This window comes from Astatotilapia calliptera, chromosome 20 (genome assembly GCF_964374335.1).
Source record: "Astatotilapia calliptera chromosome 20, fAstCal68.1, whole genome shotgun sequence".
Lineage (NCBI taxonomy): Eukaryota > Metazoa > Chordata > Actinopteri > Cichliformes > Cichlidae > Astatotilapia > Astatotilapia calliptera.
The window spans coordinates 7,596,684-7,617,247 of record NC_137441.1 but is presented as its reverse complement, the minus strand read 5'-3'; the positions used below and the strand labels follow the sequence as shown (position 1 = coordinate 7,617,247).

Sequence of the window (20,564 nt, the reverse complement as noted above, 5' to 3'; positions counted from 1 at the left end):
ATGATAAGTGAAACATGAACAAGATTCTTCCAGATTTTTACTAGTTGTGTAGTTGTTTCCATTTCACTGGTTGAATTGCTTTCATCACCCTCATCTCATAGTTTATTACTGTTCATCAGCTGTGTTCTTTCTCTGAGTTTATACAAATAAAACTACATTTAAGCAAGAACACAGTTTAAGTTAAGGGCACCACAAACATGTTCATAAGAGTGTAATAAGTTAAGATATTGGATGGAGTTTTGATGCTGATGATGTTTTTAGTGTTTGTTTGTTTGTACCATATGTACATGCTGTTACGCTTTGTTGCTTTTAGTGAAGTGGAATTAAATGCAGAACAAATAAAAAGACTAGAAACAGATATATTAGCAGTTCCATCGCAGCAAACACAGAAGATATCTATCCATCCATTATCCATGTACACGCTTCACATTTTGGGCCACTGGGAGCAGACAGCTGTCCCATCATGCATTTGTTACACCCTGGACAAATAGCCACTCTCTGACACATTTTTAATTAAAAACAAAACAAAACACGTATATCACTTAATACGAAAGTAAAAACAAACAACTGGAGCTATTAACCCCATTTTCTAATCCTCAGAAGTTCCTTTACTCTGCATTTACACAACAGAAACCCACAGGTGGTATCATAACTACAGAAAAGACTATAGACTGGAATTATTTAGAACATTTTATTACTCACAGATCAAATAGCTTACTCTACTAAGCCTTCTATAATGTATGTGTGTATGTGTGTGTTTGTTTTTCAATAATTTCACTTCAATTTTCTTTCTAGAAATTATCCTGATTTTCTTGCGTTGTTGTTGAATATAAACCCAAATATCCACCTGTACTTGTTTTTTTTAAAATTTGTTTTAAAGATGCATTTATAGTTGACAAGTACACACTGTTGTTGCTTCAACCTCACTGCTTTGCAACACAAATTCTCTCCGTGTGTATGTGTGAGCACTCCAGTTTTCTCTTCTAAGGAAACCATAGCTCTCAGAAAACTCAAACACATAATCTTAATCACTGCACAACCAGTTTAAGATATGTCTATTCACCCTCCCACTCGAGACATTTTAATAACTATTTTATTTTAAGTTACTTAAGAGAAGGATTTTGACAAAAGTTGGCTAAAGGACAATCAATGTTTGGTATAGTCTGAACTTCTGGACTGACGTACACGCTCCTCAAGTCCTGCCATCTCAGGTCAGTAGGTGATCTGATAGCCCATGTTTGGTGACAACCTCATCAAAAAAGACTGTGCAGGCTGAAGAAGCATGTGATGTGATTTGTAGTTTCATTTGTCTGCAGATTCTTGCAAAAAGTAAAGGAATATTTTAATTTTATTTCCAGCATTTCTGTGTTAGGAGTTTTCATTTTTCCTGTCCCTATATCATTTATCAGTTATGCTTTCCTCCCACAGTTTAAAGACATTCTTATTATGCTCAATTCCATTTTACCATCAGTTTTGGTCAAACATCCTACCAGCAGGTTTGAAACCTGGGGTAGTTAAGCCAACTAGCGTTTCTCAGCATGAGAATTAATTTATGAGCTATGACCTGAAATGAAGTTCAGCTTATTAATAACATTAAACTAACAATTTGTTGAACTTGTTTGTAATTTGTGATACTAAACTGTTTTGTGATGCATTTGAAAGGGCCTCACCCACAGTCTTTGTTACACTCACGTTCAAGAGGCCATTCTGGTGCTGCTCAGTTTCCCTGCTAACCGTCTCCAAGACTGTGACACAGCACACAGAAAAGCCCACACAGAGAAGCAGTCATGTAAGAAGAAACAATGATTCAAGTGTTGCAGTAGCAGTAGTCTATTCCCACTCTTGAAATTTGTGCTAAATGCTACCTGCATTTTTGACAGCCTTTGTCTTCTATTGTGGATTAGTTCTAGACTCACTGGTGAAACAAAGACACACAGCCCACCAATAATTTGGGACATTTCATAAATTTGATAGCCTTCTTTTTAAGAAACTGCAACTTCATGATTACTTTAACTGTGAAAGGTCTTTAAGGAAGAGAAATGTTATGTCTTAATCAGCAACTGGTGTCTGCTTAAATGTATTTAGGATATTCTCCTGTATTATCACTGTAATTCATGTTATTGAATATGTTATTGAATGTTTAGGCATAATTAGTGCCATAACTAGGGGCTGGAGAGTATCCAACCACATAATGGGTAGGGTACGCCCTCCAGAAGTTATCAGTCTATTACTGGAGGAACACATCCTATTATTATTTACTTTTTTACACTGTCACTTAACAAATAGATAACTAGACTATTGTCTAGTTATCTATTTGGTTCAGAACTGAACCAATGGGACAGGTTATCATGGAATTGGATGGACTTGGATGGATCTGGAATTTTTAATAAGGTGTTTAAATCAACCTCTCAGAGATCATGTTAAAGGTATATCTGTACGATACAATGGATTATTTCTGAACAGTAATGTGAATTACAGCAAAAAACAAGTCTCACAACGTACAAATAGCACATGAATTTTGTTTTTAATTAAGAAACACCAAGGGCAAGAAGAGCATCTTTCAACATTGGAAATGAAACAGTCAAGTCAATTTGACATAGACATTTTTCAGCTGGTACACTTTCATTCATTTATCTGATACAGTAAGAATTTGCTTTTGTCTGCCGCTCAGAAGTGAAGGAGTAAAATGATCAATGAAAAAATAAAAATAAAAACAGCAAGTTAAAATCCAAAACCAAAAGTGCACCTTTCTTTATTTGTAGTGGAGTAAAATAAACCAAAAGCAGCTATCAGTTTCTCACTAACCGCATTTGGTGACAGTGTACAGTGTATGTGTGAAAATCCAGTTTAAGAGCAGATACACATAAGGCACCCACCAAGGGGCACACACACCATCATTATCTGCTTTAATGTCCTAACCTGGACCACAGCGTTAGCTTTCTTCATCCCGCTTGTTCATGATGACATCATTCTGTGCACTCATACATTTGGAGCCTAAGACTTTTTTCAATTAGTGAATAATAAGACCACTTTTCATCCATTTGACCAGGAAGCTCCAGTCAAATATCACATGTTAACCTTTAATGGAACCTTGTTGGGGTCATTTTTGAAGAAGTTTCCAGGTGGGCCCTATTGAAATCGAACATCAGGAGAAAAACAACAGGGTGTGGGAGGCAATACACAATAACCAAAGAAAAGAAAGTAGCAAGCTTCTGTAATTGTTCTAAAACAGTAGAATCGAGCCTAGAAAGCAATAAAAAAGCAGGGAAAAAAAGAAAAACACAAAATAAATTAAAACTCTATGTGAAAGGATGCTGCTCATTTTAGGATATTAATACAAATATTTTAAGCTTACAAAAAAAACAAGAAAAGGGTTTGTGAATCCCAAAGTGATTGTGCCATTGTGTGGTGTGGTCAACTAAAGGCTTGCGAGCATGCTTTATTTTATTAGAGCTACACTATTGATCACAGCACCTGCAGGAGGCTTCCACTGCATTCACACATGGCCAAACACTAATCCAACTATGTGCTGCGGATGAATCTCTCTTTGGAGAGAAAACATCCCATAGAACCACAGAGCCTTCAGAGTTTCATAGCTTAGTGAGGTGTCTCTAAAGCTACCAAACCTGTGTAAAACCTTGAGGCAGTTCTGCATTGATCCTCCTGAGGATATGGATAATGACACATGCACACACACACAAACCCAAATGCACACATCTGACCCTTACTGCGGCTGAATGTGGAGTGTTCTGTGAAAAAACGGAAAGGTCTAAAACATACATAACAAACAAATTTACTTCACATATACACTCATTCTTAGTTGACACAGATATCTACCTGACTGGCAGATAGTTTAACACATAAAACAATATCTTCAATAACCATACATAAAAAATGACACATTTTCAGTTCACTTAAACTCCTTCTTTGAGATCTACTCAATCAAATAAGGCTGTTGAGGCAACAAACAATGCCATACCGCCATTAAATCAATCCAAAAATGCCATGCACATCAACAAAAGTAATGACTGTATGCTGATCTATGCCAAATTACTAAATAAAACCTCTACATGTGACATATTAACTATTTGACTATGTGCTGTATTTTAATGTCTCACCTTAGCACCAAGATTTCTTTCTTTAAAAATAAAAAAAATATATAGACAGAAGACAAAAAGCACTGCAAATTACTAGTGAATCAACAATAAGCCAAGCTGAAGCAGCGGTACTTATATCCTTAGCTTTTAATCCTTTGTATTTGACGTCCTGAGTTGTGTGCTGAAGCTGCAAGTGACTGTGACCATGTGCACTCCTCTCCCAACGGTTCAGGAAAGACTGTAAGCATGCTCGCAATGAAAAGGTTCCTCTACAGAAGTGAAGAAAGAAGGCCTAAAAGTCTTCAGGTATTAATACAGTTAGGCCTTTAAAAAGCCCAGGACACAGAGTACTAGAACCCAGAAACAATTCTAGGAAAGATGAAGAGCAGTTATGGTTAGTTTGCATGTTTCCCCCCACAAATATAATATATATAATCATATGTATATAAATAAAAATTCAGTGCTGTAAAAACATCTCCACCTCCTTAGGATCTGAGCCATCGTAGAAGGCCTAATATGTTTTACTTTTCTCATGGCTAATTCTACTGCTGGAAGTATGTAAACTGTACTGGTTTTCCTGTGTTAATAGTCCTTCATCAAGAATACAACACCGAGGAAGAGAAGACGTGTTAATATTGTCTGAATTTTTCTGTCTTTTTTTTGGTTTTACTGCACACAGATAAATGCATCTTGTTGTGTAATCTTTTTTTTTTGGTAGCAGCAAAGCACCAAGTATGTGTTAGGCTCTATTTGTGTAAGTCTTTTTGTGTAGGTTTGCTGTGTGTGTGTGTGTGTGTGTGTGTGTGTGTGTGTGTGTGTGTGTGTGTGTGTGTGTGTGTGTGTGTGTGTGTGATGTTTCTTCAAAGTCTCTATGTGTGTTTGTGTACGTGTGTGCAGCAGTCTATGAAGAGCATGGCTGCACGTTGATGCCATGGGCCGCGTGGGCTTGCAGGTCAATGGCCTGGGCTGGCTGCTGTCCTGGCCGAGCATTCATCAGTGCCAGGTTCCTCACACAGCCCTTCATTCCTGATGAAAACTTCCCTCCTGTCATGGCAGTCATACCCGGGGCTCCACCTGTTGCATGGAATCACACCCACATAGGTAACTTTATTGATTTGCAAATATTGAAGAAAAGCATGTCTGAAACTGACATACTGGAATAAAGCTAGATGATAGATAAACACAGTGAGAAACTATTTCCATTGTAACCAAGAAAAATTAAAAGGTAACGATAATGCTATGAAGGCTAAAGAATTGTGTGAAAATTGTTTGCATGCCAGGAAAAATATGTGAACTACTTTGACACAATAATGCCTCTGAAAAGCTCAATTTTTTTCAGGGAAACTAAGTAGCCAGAAAATCCTCTGACTTGTGTTACAACTCATTATTTATCTGACTGTCTTTGAACAATGACAGCTGGGATAAGTGCCAGCCCCCCTGTGACTGTGCACTGGACAAGCGGTTAAGAAAATGGAAGAATGGATTATTATTTATTATTAATTCATCACTATTCATGTATTATTTAACTTATATTTGTGAATGAATGTATTCAATTGTGCAGTATTTTAGTCCTGTTTTTTCAAATAATCCATCTATATTTTGTCACTTTGTGTACTCAATCCTGCCATTCTACGCACCAAGATATATACTGCCTTTGGTGTTGACCATGAGGCTTTTGCCTTTAGATTGTCCATGTAGCTTGGCTCCTCCATCAACCTGGATATAGCCATCTTTTCCAGTTCTGTGAGAAAAGAGCCACACAACACAAGTTAATTCAAGAAATTATGGAACTCCACAGGTTAATAATCAACCTTTTCAACAACAGATAATCTGACAAAGTTACAGAAGTTACAAGTTATAGTACAAAAAGTATACGTTCATTTGATATAAATAATAGATGTATTCTACTGAGACAGAAAATTAAGTAGCTATTGATGAAAGAAGACAACCACAACTCATAGTGCTTTATTTTATTAAATACATCTAGAATGTAAAAGCAAATGACTGCAGGATAATGAAATGCAATCATACCTGACTGCTGTGATCTTATGCCATCTGCCGTCATTGATTGACCTGTCGGAAAAGATTTGTGCCTCTCCACTTCCCAGTTGGTAACTAGATAATACAAATCATGACCATAATTATGAGTTGTAAACATTTTTTCCTAATCTGCATGTCAGAAGATTTAGAGAATTTCAGAACAGACCTACCTGAAAACAAGGCGTCCATTCTGTAGGCCGAGGCTAATAAAGTCCTTGCGTTTGCCATGTTCTCCAGGTTCCTGGAATTAAATATGTTAGGTCACAACAAGGTCACAGCTTGTTGTGTGACTGTGTATGAATTGCTGAACACGGACCAGCTGACCTGTGGTCATATTGCAGAACAAGCGCTATAACAGCAAACATGAACCAGTGTAGTGAGATCATTCCTGGCAGTGACACAAAATGTTCCATGCAAACTAACAATGTCAAAAGAGGACTGATGATATAGTACCTTACAAACAAAGATACAATTCATTTGGCACAGATGGGAAAAAAAAAAGTGGATACCTTTTTAATAGCATGCACCTTTCGCAAAATGCGTGCACCATTGGTCTCCTGAGGAAAATTGAGGGGGTGAGTTAGAGAAGCAACATGCATTTATTTAGTGGTGTCAGAGGGTGCCAGGCTTACAGTCAGCATGCCTGAAAATGACATAGCTTCAGCAGAAGATTTGATAGTGTAATGATGAAAGATGTAGTAATGCATCAGTTATGTATTACCGACCGCACTGAAGTCTATAAATGACATGAAATGCTATGAAAATGGCAGCAATTCTTTTCTTTTCTTTTTTTTACAGTCACAGTGATGATTAAGAGTGCTCGAGTGCAGTAGCAAAGTTAGGTTGGGAATGAAAACATGGAGGAGAGATATGAATATAAGGCACAGAACTAGGCAGAACCAGGACTCACCACTCCCTGCCATAGGATCAGGCCATCAGAGGAGCTGGTGTTGATCTCCATTTCAATTGTTTCTGGTGAATCGTGGGCACTTAAACAGTAAAAAACAACAGCACCACAATAATAATTTCACTTTATCATTATATTAATTCATATAAATTCACTAAATGTGAAAACAAATTATTTACCTTCTTGGGAAAATGGATTTAGGAAGTGCAATGTATCCATTATTGTTGAAATGAGCTGCATACTGATAGGGTGAATCTGCAATAAATACAATAAAATAAGCATAAAAACAGATTCAAGTCACAGTAAAGCTGGTTCACCTTCACTTGAACTTATGGTGCCCTCTAGTGGTAAAAGTACAGAGAATTCCTGGTAAAACAGACTTGATTAGATGCAACATTTCTAGACAATTTCTACAGTCCCATTCTTCGACAGAAAAAAACACTATGTAACCATAGTGTAACCACAGGCTTTTTTTAAAAAAACTGTCTTATTTGTCTGGTAGATACAGCAGCTACTCAACAATGAGACAAACCCAAAAACAGGGAATTTTTTTTCTCACTGACATTTTTTGCCTCTTGATTTAAATTTTTTTTTTTTAGTTTTCATTTAGCGCGATACCTCGACTGTACAGATGTTGCACATGTAGCCCCACTCATCTAGGATGGCACAGTACATGTCATTGCTAGGTTTGTTGCATCTCCAAACACAGTCTCATGAGCATGCAGGAGACTTTAGGAGACATAGTTATTCTAGGAGAGCTTGACAGTGCCGTAGAAAGTCCCTAAACCATCACCAGGACTGGTATCTGCTCCTTTGTGTAGGAACAGGCTGAGCACTGCCAGAGTGCCCTAAAATGACCTCCAGCAGGACACCGATGTGAATCAAACAATGAGAAACAGACTTTATGAGGATGGTCTGAGTGCCCGACATCCACTTTTGGGACCACTGCCCGATTGGCATTTGCCAAAGAATACAAGAATTGGCAGGTCCATCACCGCGCCCTGTGCTTTTCACAGATGAGAGCAGGTTCACCCGGTGCACAGTGATGGTCTTGGGCGGCATATCCATGGAGGGATGCTCTACAGCAGGGGTGTCAAACTCACATACACAGTGGGCCAAAATTCAAAACTGCAACAAAGTCGCGGGCTAACATTAATATTTATTGAAAAAAAAATCTTCCTCCAGATATAAGAATGAATCTTTTCTTATGGACTCCAATAAGTTTTGCTGGAAAACTGAATATGGAACAAGCAAAGCTTAATACCAAACAATATATATATTAGCTGTATAATACCAGTAGGCCAGCTCTAATAGTAATTTGGTATGGCTTCGCGGGCCAAATGTAATTAGGCTGCGGGCCAAATTTGGCCCACGGGCCAGAGTTTGACACCTATGACTTATGGCAAAGTTAGTCTCAATGTTATTCTTTATTTTTTCTCAGTGTCTTCTTGAGGGACAGTATGTGTATATGTGTACGTGATATTAAATGAATGTTTAAGTGCAGGTTATTGTGCAGACTCAGCACAGAGCATCAAAGAGTTGATTTGTAGTGTGTCACATCAGTGTGGTGGCAGCTGTCCTGGCAGCCATTTTTGGAATTCCTTAAGATACTATGATTCATATCAGAATGTCACACATAAACACATTGTATTGAATGACACAAAAACAGAATCTTATGAGAATTATAAGCTTCTGCTAACATTCTGTCCACATTTGATAACCTGCTTAGTGATGTGAAATCATCATCAATGTGTGTGGGCAAAACAGAAGCAACTTTGGATTTCTAACTACAAATCCATTCTCTCTTGTTTCTTTTTGTCTTTATCCCACTCTAAAAGTTGGATGTAACAGTGAGACTAAATTCACAACCCAATAGAAACAGATCCAGGTACATTTACAGCAATATTCAAACTGAATACAGGCTGCTGGCCATTGACATGTAGTATACTTGAAGTCACCTGGAACTGTAGCTGTGCTGTAAACAAATAATGAAGCACAGTTTGACCAGAATAAGAACTAGAATCTTTAACACACTAAGATAATAAAATACACAAGCTATTTGGCTGGTAACTGGCAATAAGCCAGAGGACTAATGGCCCAGAAGGCCCAAACGAAACTAGTAATGTCCAGACATCTAGCCTATATTACTTAATATTCATTAACCTATTTAAAAAGCACTTTTGCTCTGTTTCAGGTAAAGTGTAAATCTGCACCTCTGATTTGTGTGATTACATTTTCTCTTTGTCTTTTTCTGCTGCAGCAGCCAAAGTCTGATTTATTAATGACAAACCAGTGGTAGAAGCATCATAACATCAAGAAAACTGGACAGTTAAAGGATTTTTCTTTTTACATAAAAAAGAAAAAAAATGTTTGATGATCTGAAATGTTTAAGTGTGACAAACATACAAATAAATAGGAAAACGCTTTTTCACACCATTGTCATATAAAAGACTTACTTCCTTCATTCTGTTCATTGACCCCATTGTGGACCACTAAAATTTTGTATACTATGTAGTATATACCTTATTTACTTTATTTATTAAGTTTTGGGTTTGTTTTGTTTTTTTGCGCTACATTAGACAACATCAAAATAGCGTTGTCAAAAATGACAATAGCGTTGGCATTTTTGTTATTTGTGTTTTGTAATCTTTATAAAAACCTAGAAAAAAACACCTCTTAATCTTTGGTATATGGCGAGGTGCGGTGGACATCCAAGTTTGTGATTGTGTCGATTTTTCAAATCAATACCATGGTTGCATCTACTGAAAATCTCTGTGAAGCTTAAAGCTCAGTGACCTTGACTTCAAGGTCAGAGTTTCACATTTATAACACAGGTATGTCTACTAGGAGGCTGAAGGGTATATATATTTATAAACAATCAAAAACAAAAATTTAGTTCCAATTTGTATGGAATTTATTTCTGTAAACATGGTGTTTTAGGTCGGATTAAAGGACTGATGTGATGGTAAGGTGTCCGCTGCTCTGCTTTGAATATTGGTAGGCTTTTTTTTTTTTTTAATTTTCACAAGAATTGCTAGTTCCCCCAGAGTTTTGGCCACCACAGCAATCAGAAGATTCCCTATGAGCAAGCATTTAGTGACAGTGGGAAGGAAAAACTCCCTTTAAAAAGGAAGAAACCTTCGACAGAACCAGGCTCAGGAAGGGACAGTCATCTGCCGTGACTGTTTGGGGTGGGGGGAGTGAAAATTAAAAAAAAAAAAAAGCCAAAGTGATAATTATTGGAGCAGCTTAATTAATATTTCCAGTGTAATTTGCTGTTAATATCCTTTTCCAACCCCAGTTTGTGTTTTTATCACTTTTGTCCAGGGTGGAAGATGCCATGCTGGAGAGTTGACTCTGTATGGTCTTTCAATGTTGATACTTGGGAACCTGTTGGAGAGGCCAGGGTTGAAAAAGGGATGCCGTAGAACCTGAGAGGGTGTTATCCGCTGGTGTGGATCCAAGGCCAACATCTCTTTAATTAGTCTGACAAATAAGCGTTGGCCATCTTCTGGTCCTCGTCTAAACATCATTATTTGTTCGAGGTCATCCAGACGTGTCAGTTTTATGTATCTTGTCTCCAAAGATTCATATCCTGTCTCGTATTTAAATTGTTGGGCGGTCTTAAATGTCCAGCGCTGTTGGTTGTAGTTGTAGTTGTCTTTTGTGAAATAGTCTTCAGTATACACGCCAGAATCGAGAACATGATCTGGTGGCTGACCCTGAGTCTCTATGATGAATTTCAAAACATCATAATATTTTTTTCCAGGGTAGAGTGGCACCCCTGTAACAAGCTCAACAGCCACCAGCCCCAGAGACCACATGTCACATGCTTTGTTATAAGGAAGGCCAAGCATAACCTCAGGTGCACTATAACCAACCGTCCCCACACGGTCACCAGGCATCACTGCAGACGCAGGACATGCGAGGCCAAAGTCTATAAGTCTGACTTTGACTGGAGACTCATAGCGTTTTACAACCATGATGTTGCCAGGTTTGAGGTCAGCGTGCACTATTCCCAAAGAACCCAGGTGGGACAGAGCATTTGTGAGTTGACCTAAAATTGGCCTGACTTCGCTTATGGGGAGACGCCGGTTATTCGGGTCCCCTATGTAGTCCCACAGGCATTGATCTACGTAGGAGTTCAAATTTCAGGCAAACTCGCTCTCTGTCAAGGAAAAAGCCGTTCCATTGAACAATGTTGGCGGCATCTGGATCCAACCTTGCTCCAGGATGAAAATTTCCTTTTTTGCCTGTTCCAGAATATCAGTGCGGTTCTTGTTCACTTTAATAGCCACAGCTTGGTTGGTTTTAGTATCACGGCATTTGGCTACAATACCAAAGCCCCCTTCTCCGAGGAAATCCTCTACCTTGTAGTGGTTTCCCAAAAAGCTCCCTTCAACTATTTCAAGCTCATCTGAGCTGAAGGATGGGTTGGCTGATGTGTGGACGAATACTTGCTGAGAAAATTCAACCGAGTTTTGAAAACTGCAGTTGATTTTCTCTGATCTCTTGCATTTCAAGTTTGAAGGGTGCTGAAAGACCACAGGGTTTTGTGGTCTTTCAGCATGTCAATGCAAGGGGAACTCGTAGGGTTGAAAAAGGGATGCCGGAGAACCTCTAAGCCTTTCTAGACCTTTCTAAAAGTCACACTTTAACACACCTATGCAATGAAATGCCACTGCTTAAATTTCATTATGTTCTCAAAGATGAGAAGATAATGATGCATATGCAAATACTGCTTTTTTAAAGTGTAGAACAACAAAACTTCAAGATGCAGACTTGTGTCAACACTGGCCATCACATGAGTCAATTATTGACCGTTTCTTGCTCTTACGGACAAAAATCTTCACAGCCATGGCACCATGCACATATGCCACTGAGTACATAATATGCTTGAAATACATTCTGACTGAACCAAACAATGATCACATTGTACTTTCAGCAGACACTTTAAGTTGTTAGTGAGACCACAAATATTCTGACATGGAGCAGACTCAATGACCTGACTTAGTTTCAAAGAGGAAACAAGTGTTTTGCTTTAGGTTTTTTTTTTTTTTTTTGGTGTGGTTGTACAAACAGGCAGGTTTTTAGTTTACAGAAACAAGATTGTATTTGTAAGTATCCATCTTACAGGCACAGGCATAATGAGAGTGAAAGAGGAAAAGAAAAACAAGGGGAATTCCACATTTCTATCACTTCCAGAATGAAAATGGTGCAACTCCAATGCAGAGTGCATATATTAGTTTAGCTCCCAAATGCAGGCTACCACCCTATTACCCCTTAGTTTAAATGCAGAATTCCCCTCTCCCAACTTTCAATGGGAATGATAGCCTCAGTTGTTGGTGAGAATAAAGACGCTTGGATTGTGTTTTTGTGGGCATGTATGTTAGGTAAAAGACAGTTCAGGTGGAGCTTTGAAGGGACATGGGGCCCCTCAAACTCAGACAGGGCCCTGTTAGTCACGGTCGCGTCAGGCAGACTGAATATTTAGATACTGTACCATTCGCCTCGCTAGACTCCAAATTCCTCAGGGCCTCTGGGAAGCTGACGACCTGGCCTGTGTGTGCAGGATATAGCGGTGAGAGTGCAGGAGTAAGACATGTGTAATCATTTAGGGTTAACCCTCCCAGCACTGCATGCTGGGAGCAAACTGTTTGATGTATAATGGGCTTTATTTTTTGGAAAATTTGAATCACATGTGCTGTATGTTTGTGACTGTGTGTGCAACCATTTTTGCTTTGATGATGTGTGGCTTTGTCTAAAGGATATACATTTGTGTACTAAGCAGTGTAACGTGAGAAGATATGAGTCGCTTTTTGCTCCTGGTTTAGACTGGTTTAATGACAACATGCAGTATTTCACCTGATAATACTTCCTCACAGTTGAGACCTGTGTACCCAGGTGTACACACACACTGGCTGTTGATGCAGATGCCTCCATTCTGGCAATGAAGATTGCTATGGCACGCGTCCTTCACTATCTCGCACCGTTCACCTGCAGGGTCACATATCAATCATGAGTCAAGAAAGGTCACAGGTCAAACAGGTTACTTCTTCAAAAAAGTAACTGAGTTTTGCAAACAAAGTTTTTTGCAGCTCTTTCCCTAAAAATAAACATTTCAAACTATTTACAGAACAATCAGGTGTTCTGTTCTGCATCAAATTTGATGCCACACAAATTATTTGTGCCACTCCCAAAAAAGATTTCTGTCCACTATGAGATAAAGGGGAACATCACAAGCCTGATACCTGCAGGCCTGACAACAGGAGATGTATCACTCCTGTAACACCTGTAACATTTAGCAGTCGCCTCATTGTTCTGACACACACAACAAAACTATTGACTACACTACACACTAACTTCACAAGAAGCTAAACGTCGCAAATCTCTCACATCTCAAAACACCGCTGCAACTCCTAAAACTTCTCTCTCCCTAAACAACTAAATGCCATGTTGTCATATCATTTTTTGATTGATAGTACATTTTTCCACCAATAGGAAAGGCTGGGGGGGGGGGGGTTGCTCACAGGCGGAGAGCGCTTTCAAGCGTTTTCCTTATAAAACGCCATTTTTACAGTTTCTTCCCGCAGTAAATATAAATAACGATAGTATTCAGGAAATAAACAAACACGGCATATATTTTTTTATCATAACTATGGTTTTACGTGGCCTATCAACACAATTGAAAAACTGTTATAGTTTTTCAATTGTGCTATAGTCCACACTTTCACATCTCCAATGGTTGTACACGTCATTAACGTGGCTTCACTCCACATCAGCCACGCTTTGCTAGCTAAAATACCGGTGTCGGCACATAAGGATGCTGTCATAGCCTGCCAACGACGTTGATTAGCTGCGTATATACGAATGTGAATCGCATTATTGGCTGGACTATGGGATAAGGTGACATCGTTCTAAACCCATACTGGAGCAGCCAGTCACTTACTGACTAACACTATTTATTTTAATTTCAATTCAGGTTAGATTTCTTTTTGTGCGCAACACAGCTTAGAGGGAACATTGCATGTGACATTTGCTATGTCTTCTTTTAAGCACTCACCTTCAAATCCATCCTTACAGAGGCACTGGTACTCATACTCAGCACTAGACATGCAGTGACCACCATTCAGACAGGGCCGCCGGTCACATGGGCTTCTGTCCACACATTTACTGATAGATCTACTCTCTGTGAAGCTGTAGGACAAATCCACCTTCTTGTTGTTGATGGAAACCTAAGCATGTAATACAAACTAATTCAAGCTTCCACGTGTTCAAATATATTGTGTAACCACATCTCATTTTTAGTACACAGAGATCTCACCTCTCCTATGCAGCCCTTAAACATGTCGCTGACATTAGCAGGCTTAGGCAGGATGTCCATGTTGGACACTCCTCCTATGTACATGAGGGTGTGAATATTGAGGCCCTGGGCTTTGCCCGGAGATGTCTTTCTCTCCACTGGACCTTGGTCGACCCTCAGGTGGCCATCCCTCTTGTTCCGCTCAGCCACAACTCTGTGCCACTGCCCCAGAGAGACTGGCTCAGGACTGACAAGTATCGCCTGGCCTGAAAGACAAATACAAAAACTATTAAGTTTAATTTTATACTAATTGCAATAAGAAAAGAGTGCCACTTTTATTGATTTAACATTTCTATAACTTCTATATATCATGGAGTGATATTTACAATCAATATCTATATATTATAGCTACTTTTCTAAACTTTTAATCAACTGTAAAACAGTTTCAGTTTAAGTGTTGTTTTCAAGAAATTGCATGCTCAAAATTTTTTTGTTCTCACTCCCATTTCTTCTTGTTGCACATTGAAGCTCTACTTGGAACCTTGTGAAGATCCAACCATGCAAAATACGATTTTTTGCCATTTTTCAAGTAGACTTAAACTTTTAATCGGGACTGTATCACTACCTAAATTGTACAGTTGCTTATTTTGAAATAAAAAATAAATATGATTTCTCTTTACCTGTGCCCAGTTCATATCTAAACTCTACATGTCCCTTCACCATGGAAATGGCGACGAAATCCTCCACCTTCATTTTTTTCCCACCACAGAAGAAGATCAGGCCATCTCTCTGCACTGGCTTGAACTCCAGCTCAACACGCAGGTCATCATGGATGTTGGTCAGAGGAGGATAGGCGATGTATGACTCCTCACCATCAAACAGTGGCGTGGTAACCAGTTCCCCTAGGAGGAAATTAATAAAAAAAAATAAAACTTAATTTCTTATAGCAGTGTTATAAATAATTATATCTGCATATCACTATGTACCTTACATTTTCATCATGACCATTGTAAAAATATGTCATAACAGCTAGATTTTTCTGTTTTTATAAAAGACAAAGGTATATTTCAACTTACCATCCATGCATTTATCCCCAAATTTGCCAAGATGGCAGCGGCAGTCGTAGCCAAGGCCATTCAGGCGGTTGATGCAAGTAGCATCTGGTCCACAGGCCTCTGAAAAAGGTGTGAAAAATGATGAGTGCAACACTTTTATTCGTTTATAATAATTCCATTAGGAATATTCAGATACTTTGATTCAAATGTGGGGTCAATTAGTGATTCACACCTACCCGAGTGACAGTGGAGAGAAGAGTGGTGCTGACAGTTGCTGCCTGTAAATCCTCTGGGACAGCTGCACTTATACAAACTAGCCTCTGAATCCTCACACATCCCTCCATTCTAATTCAGGATATTACAATTTGTTTTACTAGTTATAATAAAATAAAACAGCAAACAAAGAAAGATGTGGATAGATTTAACTGACCTGACATGGTTTATCTTCACAGGTAGGACAGTTTGTCACACCAGTAGAGCTGCGGTCAAGGTCTTTAAAGATGATTTCCTCACCCTGGATGAATAGCTGACGAATACAGCCTGCATGGTACCAACACTCAGTAAGGGCAAATCATCACACATATATACAGAACCTTTCTCCACAATGTAGTTCTGTTATTTAGTAAAGCATGGGATATCTTACCCACAAAACCAGTCTTAATTCCAGCAGTTTTGGTGAGGAGTGTGTAGTTGGGATAACCACCCACATAAAGCTCCTCATTGAGATCCAGACCCTGGAACTTGCCCTTATTAACAGAAAAAAGACCACATTAACTTGCATTAAAAATGAAGTGCAAATAGCGGATCAGCTGTCTTGCTCAGCTGTCACTGAAACGACAGTACCTGTGAGCTGCCATTGATGGGCTCTCCTCCATCTACAATAATATATCCTTGGGTGAGGTTGCGATGCAGCTCAACTGTGTGAAACTCTCCCAGTTTAATAGGGTGCGGGTCACGTATGGTGGCCATGCCAGAGCCCACATCAAACCTAAGATAACAGAGATTTTAAAAATCCATACATCTTCTTAAGGTCACCTGTCCATTTTTAAATTATAGCAATAGTATATATGATAACAAATGTAAATTGATTTCAACTGACCGGAATTCCAAGCGGCCACCCACAAGCCCCAGAGAGATAAAGTCAGCTCCTGTAGTCCTTCTCTGGCCATTGTAGAGAATCATACCTGCACAGCAAGAAGACACAACACTAGTACAAAGTTGATTCTAGATAATTTTCCCCACATCTTAATCCTTATCCATCTTAATAAGTCAAATAAATCTACTAGATTTATTTAAACACATGATGTTATTTCAAGAATATCCTTGTCTCAGTGGTGCATAATTTCTCTTTTCAGCTGTGCCTTCATTTAATGGCACTGCTTTCAGAGTATTTACACGATATGTAAGTGACTTGTTAGGATGGATATTGGTTGCAGTATCATTCACACAGGAAGTGAAAGAATCAATCCAGTGAAAGCTGGATGGTAAAGCAGCATGCTAGGGCGACACGAGTATAAAGCCAACCAAAGCCATGTTACAAACGGTCCTCCTATCACTAGGCTGCAAAATGGAACCAGTCACATCATAATAGCATATTCTTCTGTTTTCTTTCTCTATATGCTGAAAATATACATGCTTATATGAGGCTCATGGTGAAATGCGAACATGCAATCTTGCATGTCTACCTTTATCTTTACCGAAAATGGATGATCAACATGTTAAAAAAAAATAAGGATACTGTAAAACATGTAATTAATTGTTATTCATTTGTCATTAATCTGAGGCTGCACTTACATAGTTTTAAGATCTTGTAAAGACCTGATCATTTTTATTAATTCCTGTTATGTAAAAACTTTACCATATTTGATCCTCTAAATATATGAAAGCAAAAGATTTTAATAGCATGGTCAAATTGTTCTTGCAGTTTATTTCATTTTGGGTTTTTTTGCTTTGTTTTTTTTGCTACAATTTGCTACCTGATGGGTGGAGCAAAAATCTGTAATGTCACATATAAGTTGCAAAAGATAAAACTGGCAATGATGAAAATTAGAGCCAGATAGATTTCCATCAATGCTGAATTATTTCATGCCCCATTCATTCAAAAGAGAGAGTATAACTACTGTACTTGCAAAAGCAGCTTGACTTTAGCTTCAAATGTGCATTTGTAATATTGTTCTTCCTTATACATACAATCATTTGAAGCACAGCTGATTTGTACATAGCTTTGAAGCGGATGAACAAGACTGGGATGTGAAAGCAGACTTGTAAGCTTTTTTAATACTGATCACATCTAATATTACCAAATGTGTTCTTGGAATCACGAATGAAAACTCAGTACAAAAACATTGGCCATGCACCATGTCGAATCTGTTTCACAGCCCCAAAATCAGCTCTGAGCTGGATGCATTATGGGAAAATCTGATGCAGCCAAAAAGCAATACTGCCAACATCAGCCTTGAGTTCCTGAGATTCTCAAGCACTGAGACTCACCAGCGTACAATATGAGACCTTCCCACCACACGGGTGAGATGTGAGAGAGATGGAAGGGACAGGAGACGCAGTGAAATTACACATGAGGAGATATGAAAAATATACTACACAACAATGCGCAAGATTTAACAAAAAAGTAATGCAAAATATACACTATGCAATTAAAGCAGATTTAAGTATGTACATCCTTACCATCAACGTTATCAGGTCTAAAGTTGACCTTAATATTGAAAGCTTTATAAGCATTTTTGATAGTTGGCAGGGTGAGGTACGACGAAGGTTCCTGGGCAAAATATGGCATCACTCTCTCTGGAAGGAAAAACAAGAAAAAGAATCACATTATAGTTAACGCAGGCTTTTCTTTGGTTCATACTCACAGCTATTTACTAATATCTCAACTCCCCACACTAACCATGGACTTCAAGTGTAGTAAAGGACTCCACTTTGCCCTGCTTGTTTGAGGCTGTACAGACGTATGTGCCAGAATCCTCATGGGTGACCCGAGGAACTGTCAGCACGTTGGCTTCTTGGAAACACTTAGCAGGAAGCTCCCTATCAAGCTACATAAACAAACAAAAAAAATAAATAAAAAGATTTGTACATAAAACACACTATGCACATATTTTTAAAATAAGGTTTTACCAAAGAGAGACTTTAGCCTCAATAATCTATCTTAACAATGTCTGCTAGGCTACCTTAGACCATTTGATATCAGGAACAGGATATCCTGAGGCCACACAAGGCAAGACTGCATCTGACCCAACCGCCACCTCCTTCGTTTTTGGCAGAGCAGCAATTTGAGGAAGGGCTGTGCAAACAAGTTAGGAATTGAAATGATGATGAGTGGGAGCTTAAGTCATTAATATGTTTGAAAGTGCAAGCATCTGCCTATGTGATGAAAGGGAAAAATGTCCCATTATGAACTCACACTGGACATTCAGGACCACTTGAGACTGTACTGAGCCCACATCATTGGTGGCTGTGCAGCGGTACTGGCCAGCATCGGCCTCTGTCACCTGTTCAATCTTCAGCATGCCACCCTTCACTACAATGTGAGGTGGCAGAGACCCACCGACTTTGCTCCACTTTACTGTGGGCTCTGGGTCACCAACAGCCTGGCATTCAAACTCCACAGAGTTCCCAATCATAACTGTCTGCACTGAGGTACGCACATTGATCATGACCTTTGGCAAGGCTGTGGAAAAAATAAATAACAAAGATGAATAAGGTTGGAACTGGTTTGGATAAAGCAGTGTATAGATTAGCGTATACACAAAGGACGTAACAGACCTTGGATTGTCAAACGAGCAGTGTCCTGTGCTTGACCATACACGCTGCTAGCTCGGCAGATATAAACACCTTCATTGCTTTGCTCTAGGTTCTCAATCCTGCAGGAAAAGGTGATTGGAAAAAAGTTTGAACACATATTATAGAACATTTAAGGGACTTGATTATTTTACTTTTGCTTCTCAGTTGTTGTAGAAAAAAAACATTACAAACATATCAACAAACTACACCGTCGTGTAGGAGAGTGTATTTATCACAGTGAACAAAGGCTCTGCAGTTTACTTTTAGCTCATTCCTTCTGTACTAACCTCCTGCCTGAAATAAACACAAGCACACCAAATCCACGTCTGAACATAGTCCCCATAAATTCATCATATTTTTTCCTTGATATGCAGTTTTCATAATCTGCCCTTTAAAATTAAAATCACATAATTGTAACTTGTTTTAAAAATGTTCAGTAGGAACAAATTTACCTTAACAGAGACAATATAGAAAACTCAAAATGCATTAAGAGATTGATTCATGTGATGACTGAATTGATGCACATTTGTTGACTTGTAAAAAATCCAAAGTACACAATATCACCTCACCTTTAGGTAGATCTTTTGAGTTTATTATGTTTAATTTGTTTTGGGAAGACTAAGATGAGAAGACTAAACTTTCAGGACACACAAACATCCACATACTGACACGTTTTTAATTATGACTTCTTTTCCATTTTCATGAATCCAAAACGAATTACCTGAGCACTCCATCCTTGATGTGGCTGTTTGGTGGAAGGGCTCCTCCTTCCTTTAGCCACTCAATCTTGGTTTCTACACCACCTGCTGCTGAACAGGTGAACTCCACAGCACTGCCCTGGGCTTTTACTTCAACCTGTGGTGCTACACGCACTGCCAACGGAGCTACAAAAAGGAAAGAAGACTGTCGTCTAAGTTTTGCTGTGACACAGCACATAACGGTTACAAGAAGAAATTTTCACAAGAAGAAATATGAGTGGTATTTATTTTAGACTACTGGCCTAACTCACATCTGACTGTGACTTTTGCAATCACTTCACTGTTGCCCACTTTGTTGCTGGCCACACACTTGTAGCTTCCAGCATCCTCAGAGGTAGCTAGGTTTATCTGGAGGTCCCCTTCCCTAACCTCAGCCCTTGGCGAGAGGTTTCCATCCAGCTTGGTCCAAGTATAGGTCAAAGGAGGAGTTCCATGGGCCAGGCATTGCAACCTGATCACCTCCCCAACCCGCACAGCCACATCATTAGGCACAGAGGTGGCATACGGAGGAGCTAGAGACAAGAGAGGAAAAACTCAGTAGATTAACTATAGACTGCAAAACTACTTTAAATCCATAGTACACGCATACCCAGACAGACTCTGAAA

The 20,564-nt window shown here is 38.9% G+C and overlaps 1 protein-coding gene across 3 annotated transcripts in view; it reads right to left on the bottom strand.

Moving 5' to 3' along the window:
- Window positions 1–3,777: 3,777 nt before the first annotated feature.
- The window catches only part of hspg2 (heparan sulfate proteoglycan 2), a 96,862-nt gene continuing 80,075 nt past the window's right edge, over window positions 3,778–20,564 (bottom strand). For 2 of the 3 annotated variants that reach the window (XM_080295438.1, XM_080295439.1), the window contains 26 exons: window positions 20,210–20,470; window positions 19,922–20,084; window positions 19,183–19,280; window positions 18,821–19,087; window positions 18,588–18,700; window positions 18,305–18,452; window positions 18,085–18,201; window positions 17,893–17,910; window positions 16,502–16,586; window positions 16,246–16,390; window positions 16,046–16,148; window positions 15,833–15,942; window positions 15,639–15,747; window positions 15,424–15,522; window positions 15,028–15,249; window positions 14,369–14,613; window positions 14,108–14,279; window positions 12,910–13,041; window positions 12,548–12,604; window positions 7,224–7,299; window positions 7,048–7,126; window positions 6,647–6,694; window positions 6,308–6,378; window positions 6,129–6,212; window positions 5,735–5,838; window positions 3,778–5,171 (listed from right to left, as the gene is read on the bottom strand). In XM_080295438.1, coding sequence (XP_080151564.1) covers window positions 4,999–5,171; window positions 5,735–5,838; window positions 6,129–6,212; window positions 6,308–6,378; window positions 6,647–6,694; window positions 7,048–7,126; window positions 7,224–7,299; window positions 12,548–12,604; window positions 12,910–13,041; window positions 14,108–14,279; window positions 14,369–14,613; window positions 15,028–15,249; window positions 15,424–15,522; window positions 15,639–15,747; window positions 15,833–15,942; window positions 16,046–16,148; window positions 16,246–16,390; window positions 16,502–16,586; window positions 17,893–17,910; window positions 18,085–18,201; window positions 18,305–18,452; window positions 18,588–18,700; window positions 18,821–19,087; window positions 19,183–19,280; window positions 19,922–20,084; window positions 20,210–20,470 — 3,299 coding nt within the window. In that variant the 3' untranslated portion in view covers window positions 3,778–4,998. The remainder of the gene's footprint in view (window positions 5,172–5,734; window positions 5,839–6,128; window positions 6,213–6,307; window positions 6,379–6,646; window positions 6,695–7,047; window positions 7,127–7,223; window positions 7,300–12,547; window positions 12,605–12,909; window positions 13,042–14,107; window positions 14,280–14,368; window positions 14,614–15,027; window positions 15,250–15,423; window positions 15,523–15,638; window positions 15,748–15,832; window positions 15,943–16,045; window positions 16,149–16,245; window positions 16,391–16,501; window positions 16,587–17,892; window positions 17,911–18,084; window positions 18,202–18,304; window positions 18,453–18,587; window positions 18,701–18,820; window positions 19,088–19,182; window positions 19,281–19,921; window positions 20,085–20,209; window positions 20,471–20,564) is intronic. The other variant, XM_080295440.1, reaches the window with a different exon arrangement.